Source organism: Hydra vulgaris, chromosome 14 (genome assembly GCF_038396675.1).
Source record: "Hydra vulgaris chromosome 14, alternate assembly HydraT2T_AEP".
Lineage (NCBI taxonomy): Eukaryota > Metazoa > Cnidaria > Hydrozoa > Anthoathecata > Hydridae > Hydra > Hydra vulgaris.
Window position 1 is genome coordinate 13027597 of NC_088933.1, and position 13711 is coordinate 13041307.

The window sequence follows — 13711 nt, forward strand, 5'->3', positions numbered from 1 at the left end:
ATTTCAGTTCCTATGAAGTTTAAACACTTACAGCAAAGGGAGTAGGTAATCTATCTAATCCAGGAATCAAACTCTGAACAAAATGTTGTCCTTCAAGAATATTATCAAATAAATAATGCAATATATAATTAACAAAAAAAATTACAAATTTTAGTGTACACACACACACACACACACACAAACACACACACACACACACACACACATATATATACATATATATATATATATATATATACATATATATATATATATATATATATATATATATATATATATATATATATATATATATATATACATATATATATATATATTTTAGCGTACCTATACATTTTTATAGTTTAATATATACAACTTAAAAATGTACATACGAAAAACCTGTTGAAAAACCTGTCGCCTCTGTATTTCTTCGTTTCGTGTTATTTTAGAACTCTCAGCTACTGACTTTGCCCACTAAACCAAAAAAAAATTAAAAATAGAAAAAAAACTTTTTTTTCCATTTTTCTATTTTCTACGCAGAGGAAGAGAAAAATAAAAATAAAAAGCCTAAAGAAAAAATCTACTTTTAAGATATTTATTCAGGTGTCTAATGATGTGTATAAAAATTTTATAGCAATTATATATTATATATATATATAGATATAGAAATAAGTAAGATAATTTTCATTTTTCTTTTGCATCATATATATCATATGTGCAGGTCATTGCAGTCATTAAGTTTTTTATTGCATAAGATTCTTTCATCAATACTTTTTAAGAGTTATAAAGGTTATATCAGGGTATCATATATAAATATATATATATATATATATATATATATATATATATATATATATATATATATATATATATATATATATATGTATATATAAATATATATATATTTAAAAATATACAACCCGTAGAAAATGTCCAAAAGTTTTTTCCATATTTGTTGACAAAAAGTAAAAACTTAAATGCAAGATCAGATTTATATTTTTTTATTGATTGTCAGACTAACTGCCCCAACTAAATCCTCAGTTGATGTAGCAACACTTCCTTGCGGGTTAGGCTAAAATATAGTAGATGTAGCAGCACTCCCTTGCTAGTCAGGCTATTTGTCAGTCAATGTAGCAGCACTCCCTTGCGAGTCAGGCTATTTGTCAGTCGATGTAGCAGCACTCCCTTGCAAGTCAGGCTATAAGATAGTCGATGTAGCAACACTCTGCGCATGATTTACGGTAAAAAAAATAAAAATAAAAACATTTTCTTAAAAAAATTAAAAATAAAAACATTTTATTAAAAAAAATAAAAATAAAAACATTGTTTATATTGTTAAAAACATTCAGAATGTTTTTAAAATTATTCAGAATGTTTTTAAAAACATTCTGGTTAATTAAATTTGCGTTTTTGTGGTTTTTTTAAAAAACGATTTATTTGTAATTAAATTAATGGTTTTTACTTTCGTCCAACAGGCAAATGTTGGACGAAAGTAAAAATTAATTAACAGTGACGTATGTGTTAGCTTAATAATCACTTTTTTACATCCGCTCTTCACAAAGACAACAAACTATATATATATAGATATATATATATATATATATATATATATATATATATATATAATATATACATATATATATATATATATATACATATATATATACATATATATATATCTATATATATATATATATATATATATATATATATATATATATATATATATATATATATATATATATATATATATATATATATATATATATATATATATATATATATATATATATATATATATATATATATATATATATATACATATATATATGTATGTATATATATATATATTTATATATAATGATGTTCAAAAAAAAATAACTTTTTCAATTTTAACAAACATTTCTTTTCATAGATTCTACTTTAGGATTATTCAAACTGTTAAAATTCTGGGTAATAGCTTTTCAGGTCTGTCAGAGCAGGAGTTTTGAGTCACTGTACTTAGTTGAGTAACATGAGTTGGCATGGTTTTTTATATATAAAAAATTAACTAATTCAGTTATAAATTGAATCATGCTTAGGATAGTATCATTATTAAACACAAGGAATTATGCATATTCAAATTAACTTGCTGTATATTTATGGCATAAGTTGTAGGCCTAGGTGTTGGGTATTTTTGTCAACAAAAGACATCACTAAAATATTTGGGTCTATGTAGCAGTGTCTCTTTAGAGTTTCAATAACAGGTATTGCCTGGATAAAAGCTCCTCAAGGAGCTTTTATCTCCTAATATTTTTTATACTATTAAATATCTTAAAACTTTTTCAAAACAAACACAAAACCACTTAGTGTAAAATATAGCTGTGAAGAATGAAGCAAAAAAGAAACCACTTAGTGTAAAACATCTCTGTGAAGAATGCCATCTATTAAGCTAGGAATGTTGTCATTTTTAAAAAGTAGATTCTGTTTGCTATAAACCAGGCATAATGTACAAACCCAGGCTTTATTAGTCTATATTGTTCATTACCAGGTAACACAATTATTGTAAATTCAGCAATAAAGATGGTAAAAAATTATGTTGGTCCAATATAAGGGCAATATCTTCATTCAATTTTTTTTATTGTAATTTATTTCCCTCTAATTAATAAAACTAAATATATATATATATATATATATATATATATATATATATATATATATATATAATTTATATAATGGAAATAGCCTGTAATTAATTAGATTAAAGGTTCATCTACAATAAAAGAAAATAATGCAGCATTTAATGTAAAGTATTACCTTGAGGCTGACCATATCTTAAAAAAATAAGCATATGAAAAGTCAAATATAATCACCAAGTGAGAAAAGACAAGAGTCAGCTGACACAGATGCACAGGGCATTCATGATGGAATCAAAAAAGCAATCAATATTTAATATGTTAAGATTGGGTGCGTATGAAAGTTTACTTGTTATACACTTGGTATCGCAAAAAATGCATTTAGTGACAAAACTTAAAAAAGATGTGCACAATCTGTTAACGTAAATTTCAGGTGCATCACTAACATTATCCTCCCTGTTGAATTTGCTTCTTTTTCCTGAAGAATGGTACTAAGGCAAAGGACAAAGGAATGACAAGGAAAAAACAATTTTATTCACCAATAACAAAAACTAAAATGTTGGTTCACATCACCTTTTATACGTACTTTAGACTGTTTAAAAACATTCTGAAAATTAGACATTCTAAAAAGCTATGGAAGTTTCTTGACAATTTTAGAATATTCTTGAAAATTTTTTACCTTCAGAACAACACTAGCAGCTCAGAAACATTTTAGAAGCACTAATTTCTATTTGAATTTGGCAAAACAGGTAGAAAAAACACACTGTCAACGAAAGAACATAAGAAAAATAAAAATTTTATTATATTTTTATTTAGAACATGCACACTCAATAAGCATGAGTGTGCATGTTCTAACTAGTTGAAATACTAAGCGTTAAATTTTTTGTGTATTATAAAAAAATACTGACTTATTAAATACCGATTTTGAAACACAGATGTTAAACTTACTCCTGTCTCAATCAAGTATAAATTTAGCTGATTAAATTAGATATATAAATATATACAAAACACTTTTTTAAAGTTGAAGGTATTTTTTCTTCCTTTATTAAAGTAATTTAGTAAAAACAAACTTAATACAATTTTGCAATGAAATTATCATTGCTACAATTAAGAAATCATAAGATGAAAAATATGAATCTGTTTTAGAATCATTTAAGGAAGAGAGGATAGTGTTCTGGTTAAACCTCCTAGGTAAAGATCTAGAATCATATGTTTTTCTGTCATAAAGCAAAGAGTAGGGCTTTTCGAATGAGATTTTTAAGGGATGCAGGTGGTGAGAAATTATCCCATTATCCACAGATTTCAATGAAATTTTCCGGAAATTCTGGTCATTTTTTGTTACCATTTTTAAAGATATTAAAAATATTATCAATTGAAATTTGAAAATTCGAAATTCCTTTTTCCTGTAACAAATTTTGGAAAAGATTCAGAAGATCAAGCTGGATGAAACCGGATGGAGCCGGATTGAGTGCCAACTTTGTTATGCACTATATTTAGCAGTTTGTGATGCTATCCTCAAAAAATCAATGATTTTAAGCTCATCAGGCAGTAAGTGTAATGCATCCGACAGCCAGAATTCTAATAAAAACATTAGCGGTGAGGAGACTAAAGAAATTGATTTTACAACTTTAGTGGATCTCACTAAATATATTATTATATATTGAGCTCATTGATAAATATAAAATTTAATGTTAATGAAGTTTATATTTGTTTTGTTTTGAGAGTCTGCTTAAATTATTTTGCATTTAATTTCTTTACCTTTCAAAACACATTTTTTGTGTATTTATTTGAACTCACACATTTTTTCGCACCTAATTGGATAAAGTCAGATCAGGTTATCCTGATCTGTACAGTCAGATCAGGTTATCCTGCTACTGGTAACATGTAACCCAGTACAATCTGCTTCATGTCCTGCTGCGTTTATGTCCTGCTGCAACTTAAAACACCCCCTGCCTTTAAGCTCTTGGTTGAGTAAAGGCTATAGATGGTGTTTCCATAAAAATACTCATCTTGGGCAGATGTTAAATGCACCCGGCTACTGTCTTGTAGAAGGCCTCCTAGGCAAAGACTTAAGGGGTAAACAGATTCTATCTGTTGACCAGCCTCACACCCCTTCTTCATCTATTAGGCTGGTGCAGATGTATTTTTAATACATTGTTTCCAGTTTAGGATGTTGAATGCTGGATCTTCTTGACTCAATGCATGGGTTTTGCTTGTGTCTCTGTTTTAATGATTAGGCAACTCATTCTATTATCTCCTAATGAGGGCACAGCTCTAAAACTCAGTTTTATGGTTCTGAGGCTGGCAGGTAGCCAGGTTTCCCGAACTCTGTGGTAGCTCTCAGAGAGGCTGATTCCATCAACAGCTTTAAATATCAAAGTATTAACAGTGCCATGTTGCGCATGGATGGTGTCCCTGTTTGTACTTTTGGTGTGCATTGCGGAGGCCACATTTGGAGCCCTTTGTCACGGCTTAGGGTTTATTAGTAGTAATCAGGCAATTGCTTGGGCTATTAAACGGTGTTCTGAGTACTATCTTTGCTTTGAGTCAAATTCTTCTATCTAATTTTAAAATGAATAAAGTACCAAAAACTATAAAACACAAAAAACATCATCATCACCAAGTTCTCTAAACATATCATTCACTAATATTTGTGGTCTTCGAAGTAACTTTTCTTCTGTTGAGTCTTATCTCTTGCAAAGTTCACCAGACCTACTTGCTCTTTGTGAGACTAATTTGAGTTCAGCTGTCTCATCTTGCGATCTTAGTGTTGATGGTTATCTTCCTTTAATTCGTAAAGACTCCAATAGTCACATGCTTGGCCTCAGCGTTTACATTCGTAAGAATTTACCCATTTGTCATGAAATTAGGTTTGAATCCACAGACTATTCTTTCATGTGCTTTTGTTTAGCACCACTTCACTCTATTGCCTTTCTATTGCACTCTATTGCTCTTTGTTCTATATATTGCTCTCCTTCATCTCAAGACTGCACTCTTTTTGATGTTATTTCTGATCATATTGACCAAGCCCTCTCTCTTTATCCATCAGCTAATATAGTTGTTATCGGTGACTTTAATGCTCACTACTCTGAATGGCTTGGCTCTAGTGTCGTGACTCTGCAGGCATTAAAGCCCACAACTTTTGCCTTTCTCAATCCCTAACTCAAATAGTCAACCTTCCAACTCGCTTTCCAGACAACCCGAATCATCTACTTTCTCTACTCGACTTATGTCTTGTTTCTGATCCTAGTCAGTGCTCAGTTTCTCCACATTCACCTTTAGGTTCTTCTGATCACAGTTTGATTTCTCTAAAACTAATATCTCATTCTTCTTCATTACCTGAATCCTCCTATTATCGAACCTCTTACAACTTCAGTAAAGCTGACTGGGATTCTTTCCGTGATTTTCTTCGTGATGGCCCTTGGGTAGAAATTTTTCGTCTTCCTGTCGACAAATGTGCTTCTTACATAACTTCATGGATTCAGGCTGGCATGGAATCTTTTGTTCCCTCTCGACGATTCCAGGTCAAGCCCCACTCTCCTCCATGGTTTTCCTCACACTGTGCTGCTGCGATTGCCAATCGAAACCGTTACTTCCATATTTATCAGCAAAACAATTCTCCAGAAAACAGACGTCTGTTTATTACTGCTAGAAACAATTGTAAAAAGGTTTTGTCTAATGCCAAAACCCGCTATTTTCAGGTCATGAAATCTCGTATCTCCTCTCAAAAGTTAGGCTCTCGTGACTTCTGGAGAATCTTTAATAATATCAATAATAAGGGCAAATCTATAATTCCACCTCTCTTGTATGGTTCAGACTTTGTCACCTCACCTAAAGACAAAGCCGAATTGTTTGCTAAAAACTTTACATCAATATCATCTCTTGATTCCACTAGTTGCGTTCTACCTGATATTGCCAACAAACAGGTTGATCCTTTGCTTGACATTCGTATCACTCCAGCTTCTGTATCTAAAGTGATTTCCTGCCTAGACCCTTCTACAGCTTGTGGCCCGGATAACATACCTGTTATTGTCTTTCTGGAGAGCGATCTGATTCGTCTAACTACTGTCCCATAAGTCTTCTTTCTATCATTAGCAAGGTTTTTAAATCTTTAATTAACAAACACTTAATTTCTCATCTTGAATCTAATAACTTACTTTCTGACCATCAATATGGATTTCGATCTTCTCGTTCTACAGCTGATTTGCTAACAGTAATAACTGATAGGTTTTATCGTGCATTAGATAAAGGTGGAGAGGTTAAGGCTATCGCTCTTGACATTTCAAAAGCTTTTGATAAAGTTTGGCATGCTGGTCTTCTCCATAAGCTTTCTTCTTATGGTGTATCCGGCAACATCTTTAAGATAATTGAATCCTTCCTTTCCAATCGTAGTATTAAAGTTGTCCTCGATGGACAACACTCTTCTTCTTATTCTGTAACTTCAGGGGTTCCACAAGGTTCTATCCTTGGCCCTATACTCTTTTTAATTTACATTAACGATCATCTTCCAGATATTCTCACATCTAAGGTGGCATTGTTTGCAGATTATACTACCATTTATTCTTGTCGTGATAAGAAACCAACACCCTCTGATTGCTTGGAGGGGGCATTTGAGCTTGAAAAGGATCTCACTTCTGCTACAGCATGGGGCTCACAGTGGCTGGTGAACTTTAATTCAGATAAAACTCAATTTTTTTCAGCCAATCGTTATCGTAATAATTTAGATCTTCCTATATTTATGAACGGTGATGTACTCGATGAGTCATCTACTCTTCATCTTCTAGGATTAACTCTTACTTCCAATCTTTCTTGGAAACCATATATCAAATCAGTTGCAAAACTAGCATCTGCTAAGGTTGTACCTCTTTATCAGGCTCGTCACTTTCTTACTTCGGATTCTATTCTCTATCTCTATAAATCTCAAATCCGGCCTTGTATGGAATACTGTTGCCATATCTGGGGCGGATCTTCTAATGATGCCCTTTCTTTTTTAGACAAGGTGCAAAAACGCATTGTAAACATAGTTGGACCTGCTCTTGCAGTTAACCTCCAACCATTATCACATCGTCATAATGTTGCTTCTCTTTCTCTTTTCTACAAATACTATAATGGGCACTGCTCTAAAGAGCTAGCGTCTCTTGTGCCATCTACTAAAATTCATTCTCGTGTTACTCGTCATTCAATTAAGTGCCATCCTTTTTCTGTGACTGTTCCTAAGTGCTCCAAAAACGCTTATTCGTCTAGTTTTTTTCCTCGAACATCAGCTCTTTGGAATTCGCTTCCTTCATCTTGCTTTCCTGATTCATATAATTTGCAATCTTTTAAGTCGTCCGTCAGTCGTTATCTTGCTCTACAATCTTCATCTTTTCTCTTTCAGTAACTTCCAACTTTAATTAGTGGCCGCTTGCAGAAGCCTTGTTGGAAGCGAAGATGTAAAAAAAAAAAAAAAAAAAATTCTTGCCACCACCACTACCATACTACCGCATTTACAATGTTAGCACATAAAAAAAAAACCAATAACTAAACATGATTTATAAAAATGATTAAAAATCAGCGCAAGCAATTTCACTTTGAAAAGAAGTACCTCACAAAACTGTTTTGAAAAATGTCTTCTTCTAACTACTTCAATAACTGAAAGCACATATAACTTTGGTGCATCGTAAACTTGTTCAAAAATGTCCATTCTAAAGGTTTATTTAAAATTTTAAGTTTTAATTATATAAGTATTTTAACTATAATATAGGTAATATATAGTTATAATTAACTAAAAAATTAAAATTTTAATAGATCATAAACTTTTAAAATATATTATATTAATATAATAAGCTATTTATATAACAAGTTATTAAAATTTATTATAATAAGTTGTATTTAATTTTTAAAATTATTTTTAGGTAGTGTGACTCACTATAAGATAAGATAAAAAGACATATGGCTATAAAAAAAAGTCTTGTCTTTTTATTTGTGAAAAAATGACCATTTAGAATTAGGTGGGTTAAGTTATTTATTCTGTGAACTCAATTTAATGTTCTGTTAATAGTAATAACAAACGTAACCATAATACAACTAATAATGATTCTAACAATAATAATGTCAATAGTAATAACAAACGTAACCATAATACAACTAATAATGATTCTAACAATAATAATGTCAATAGTAATAACAAACAAAATTACAACAATATTGTCATTATCTTTTATATATTATTAATACTGAGACCTGTTGTAAGTGACTTGAATTATTATAACTAATATCATACTTATTGTTGTTACTGTCATCTTTGACTATTTTTATTATTGTTGCTGTTACCCTTGTTGTTGGTATTATTATGGTAATAGTATGTGATAATTTATTATAATATGCGTTTACGTTATTTTATTTATGCATATCTTTAACAAAAATGTTATCATATTTGATTACCACATACTTACCCTCGATTTATATATTAATATTTATATATATTAAAAATTTAGTTTATTACCATAAAAGTAAAAATTTAATTACGTAAAACAAAGATAGCATACTTCTCCTGATTTATATATTAATAATTACATATATTAAAAATTTAGTTTGTTACCATAAAAGGTAAAAAATTAATTACGTAAAGCAAATGTGTATATAACATATACATATTTACATATACATATATAAGTTTTATATAGTTTATAATATTATATTAGGTTTATATAGTTTAAGAAACTTATGTGTTGACAATAATGGCCACCAAATGTGATGAAGGTGTAAAATGTAATAATAAAAATTTTTTATTTTAGTTTATCTTTACGTTTATTACTATTATTGTAATTTTAATTATCTTTTACTATTATTATTGCTGCTATTATCCTTGCTGTTGTTAGTATCATTATAATTTTGATTATTATTACTGTTATAACTATTTTTAATACAATTACTACAACAATTATACTTATTATTACCACCTGCAAACTAGTTACAGAGGTTAAATCTGTTATAACTGTTGTATATAATTTATACTTTCTCTCTAATTAATCATTCCTAAAATTATTATTAAATTAAAAATAAATACCTTTTTTTAATCTTTTTCAAAAAATCATGATATATGACAATTTTGCTGTTTAAACTACAGATTTGTTTTTCAATTGTCATCACCCATCTATGATATACAAATTATAATCGAATTTCTGGCAAAAAAAAATTTAAATTGGTTTACAGTTCTTGTACTTACTTCAATCTAGTGTGTAGATTAACTGAGAGCTCATCTTTGGCACGTGCACATAGATTACGTATTTCCCTATATATATATATACATATAAATATATATATATATACATATAAATATATATATATACATATATATATATATATATATATATATATATATATATATATATATATATATATATATATATATATATATATATATGACAAAAAACACTCTTATATTACATATTTGCATATATTAGTAAGTATTATATATTCATAATGTGAAATAACTTTAAAGTTGTAAAAAAAAAAATGTAACAAAAAGATTTTTTTTAAATAGATTTATTTAAAATGTGACTTTTAAGATAAAAGATTCATGTGGCATGTAATATGAAAATTTAGTCAAAACCAAAAACTTGTTTATGTAATTTATTGAACGAATTTGTGAAATTTCAGCTAACGTTCTACCTGACAATCTATTTAATATTGCTGATTGTAATAAACTTAACATTGCGGTATATGTAAGCTTTTATGCACTTTAAAATGCCAACAAAACGCCAACAAAAAAAAAAATGTAAAAACATATCGATTCAGTTAAAGATACTGGAATCTAACATTAAAAACTTTGTGCAACCCTTGATTATATTTTGTAATAGCAAAAATAAAAAAATAAAAATTACAAATACCTTAAATGACAGTGATTTTTTATTAATACATGTAGTTGTTTTTGATGACTAGAGCACAAGTCTGGTAATACAGAAGAATCTCCCAGATGCTCTGCTCGCATTTTATTTTGCTGAAAACCCTGAAAAGAATTTTTAATCAGTCAAGATTCATTACTTTTATTTAAGCAAAAAAATATATAATTCATATGTTTGTACATAAACATATATGTTTTGCTTCCAAAAAAAGTTATCATTTTCAGATGTTTTATATAAGTAAAAATAAGTAAGTTATTATCAGTTTGAAAATAATTCACTTACTTTCTATAACAAAGTTTTCTAATAACTTGTTTAAATAATTAAAATATTGTAAAAATATTGTTTACTTGTGATTGCAATCACACCATCAATATTTTTACTGACAGCAAATTAAAAAATTCAATTATAAAATTAAGTACCTGAGCCATGTCACTTTGATCTTGCTTGAGTTGATTTGCAAGATGTAAACGTTGCTGCAAATTAACTAAGCGATCAGCCAACCCTCTTATTTCTTTCATGTTTGGATTTTGAGCTGATTCTAAATCGATAACAAAAACTGTGTCAGACAGATAGACATCTCTATCTGTCTGACACAGTTAAAATCTCAACCTAATAAGTTGTTCTACAAAAAGTAGAACAACTTAGTAGGTCGAGATTTCCACTTTTTGTAGAACAACTACTAAAAAGTGGAAATAATTTTCAGATATACTACTGAGGCCTATATCATTTTCAACAGATTATAGCATTTTTTGTTTTCAACTGATTTATGACATTTCATTTATGACATTCATTTTTGACCTAATTTTTTTTTCGACCGATTCTATAGACTTTCATTTTCAACCGATTTGATATAAGTTAATTTTCAACCGATTATAGGCGATATTCATTTCAACCTACTAGTCTGTGTTTTTAACATTTTTTACTTGTGTTTATAATTTTCTTTTACAAACTAGTACAGTGGGAAAGGGTAAAAAAACATTTAAATCCATAAAAAAACACAATAAAGCTCTTTAGTACAGCTATTCAGAAATATGTCTAGAGTAACCCAAAAATAAATTAAAAAACCCAATCCATTTCCCATGGGTCACGGAAATGTCCATATTTGGGCATAATATGGGCACATAGAGAATGTTTGATTAAAAAAAAATCTACTTCAAATACACCGTTGAAAAGATAAAATAATACTAAATGATAATTATATAAAACTTCTAAAATGAATTCTTTTAAAATTATATTAAAAAGTTGATTTAAATAATTGTTACGCTTTCATTACTTAATTAATAAACCTACACAGTAGTGTAGCAATAAATAACAATGTAATATTTATAAATCTATGCAGTACAGTATAACGTTATAGTAGTAAAAGAATAATAGTTATTTGCCTATGCAGTACAGTATAATTCCATAAGTAGTTCAGCCCATAAGGTACATTATAAATGGAGAAAAACATATATATTATGGGAAATTCTACATTATATTATATCAGTGTATAGTGCATCACTATTATAATGAAATGCTTTATCATAATGTGAAACAAACATGTTAGATAAAATTTTATCCTTTTTTACCCCCCCCCCCCCCTCATTTTTAGCCTAATAGAACAACCGCCTCTGGATGTGCCACGGCCGGCTCTAACTCAAATCTTTATAAACATAAACAAAATACCTACCGGAAAAGGCGTAGATATAAAGTCAATTGTAAAAAGAGTTGGTCAAAAATAAAGTAGGTTAAAAATTCAGTAGGTTGAAAACTCAGTAGGTCAAAAATACAGTAGGTTGACAATACAGTAGGTTAGAAAAAATTAGCAGTACATGTTTTAATTAGGTGCAAATATAAAAATCAAATGTTGTCGGTTGAAAATCAAAATTGTCATAATCAACAATTTTCGAAATTTCAAAATTAGGCCACTACAAAAACTTTTTCTGATAATGCAATAATGTAATATTATTATAGAAGATGCAAAATGTAATATTATTATAGAAGAAATATATATATTACATAAGAAAAATTATAATATTAAAAAAAAAAAAAAATCTTTCATATGTTTCAAAAATGTTCATATGTATCAAACCAGCGGCAAAAGTTTATTACAATTAAAATGATTTTTAGAAAGTTGATGATCTGGTAATATTGTTTTACTAAAGCTTGTTAATTATAAGCTAAAAGACGAAAGTTAATAAATAACGTTAATAAATGTGAGAGGATTGGAAATAATTGGAAGAGTTAAACATTGCAGTAGTTACAACTACAAATTGTTCGAGTAAAATAAGCGGGACTTATTAAAATGTCTAACAATCATTAATGTATTTTTACTAGAATATTAAGAAAAGTGTGATCATTAAATTCAAGAAATAAATTAAGAAAATATTATTACAAATAATTTTGCCTTATACTTTAGAAAGGAAATATAACCAGACTCATAAATAAAGCATACAATATTAGACTTTATTTAATGACCCTATTAAAACTTTTTTCAAAAGCCCCTTGAAGTTATTTCTGTGATAGAAGTACAAAATTTAGTAATGTGAGAGTATTGGGCATTAATGTTAGACATACATATTTGCATCAATTTCACACAATGATAAAAGATTCTAAGGACAAAAAGATCAGTTTTGAATATTGTTTGAAATACCAGTTGCAAAGGAATTTTCAGCAGAGAAATAAGTCATCAGTTGAAGATCAAGAAGTGAAGGTAAGTGAATTGGGTCCTCTTTAAAAAAGGTAACTTTGAATGAGTATAGAAAAAAGCAAATGCTTAAGGCTTAGGTGTCACTAAGTATCACTGGTACTAGAAATATATCATTCAGCACAATATCACAGATACAATAACATTGCATCTGTGATGATGTGATCATTGATAATGGTGACAATGATGGTGACAATAAAATTATATAATAAAAATAATTATGAACAAAAAAAAAAGTTACCAAGTATTTGCTGAGCATCATCTACAACTTTTTCATAAACTTCAAAATTTAGCTAAATTATTCAAAAATTTATAATTTTAAAAGAAATAAACATAAAATTTTTTTTTTAAACTTAATTTATTTTGATTTGGGTACAACAAAATTTAGATGAATAGATGTTAATACTTATTTTACAATAATATATAAAATATATTGAAAACATTTGTATAAAATATATATGTATATAAAAATATGAAAAAAAAATTTTATAATGTTTATAACTTTTATTACACAAAGCGGTTTCAAAAGAATTAGGAAAACT

The 13711-nt window shown here is 28.3% G+C and overlaps 1 protein-coding gene across 7 annotated transcripts in view; it reads right to left on the reverse strand.

Moving 5' to 3' along the window:
* LOC101240051 (RB1-inducible coiled-coil protein 1) overlaps positions 1 to 13711 on the reverse strand; it is a 56020-nt gene that overhangs the window by 22218 nt on the left and 20091 nt on the right. For all 7 annotated transcript variants that reach the window (XM_065817757.1, XM_065817755.1, XM_065817754.1 and 4 more), the window contains exons 9-16: positions 13411 to 13462; positions 10903 to 11021; positions 10469 to 10587; positions 9805 to 9870; positions 9646 to 9732; positions 8182 to 8281; positions 375 to 456; positions 32 to 90 (exon numbers count right to left, since the gene is read on the reverse strand). In XM_065817757.1, the coding sequence (XP_065673829.1) occupies positions 32 to 90; positions 375 to 456; positions 8182 to 8281; positions 9646 to 9732; positions 9805 to 9870; positions 10469 to 10587; positions 10903 to 11021; positions 13411 to 13462 (684 nt within the window). The remainder of the gene's footprint in view (positions 1 to 31; positions 91 to 374; positions 457 to 8181; positions 8282 to 9645; positions 9733 to 9804; positions 9871 to 10468; positions 10588 to 10902; positions 11022 to 13410; positions 13463 to 13711) is intronic.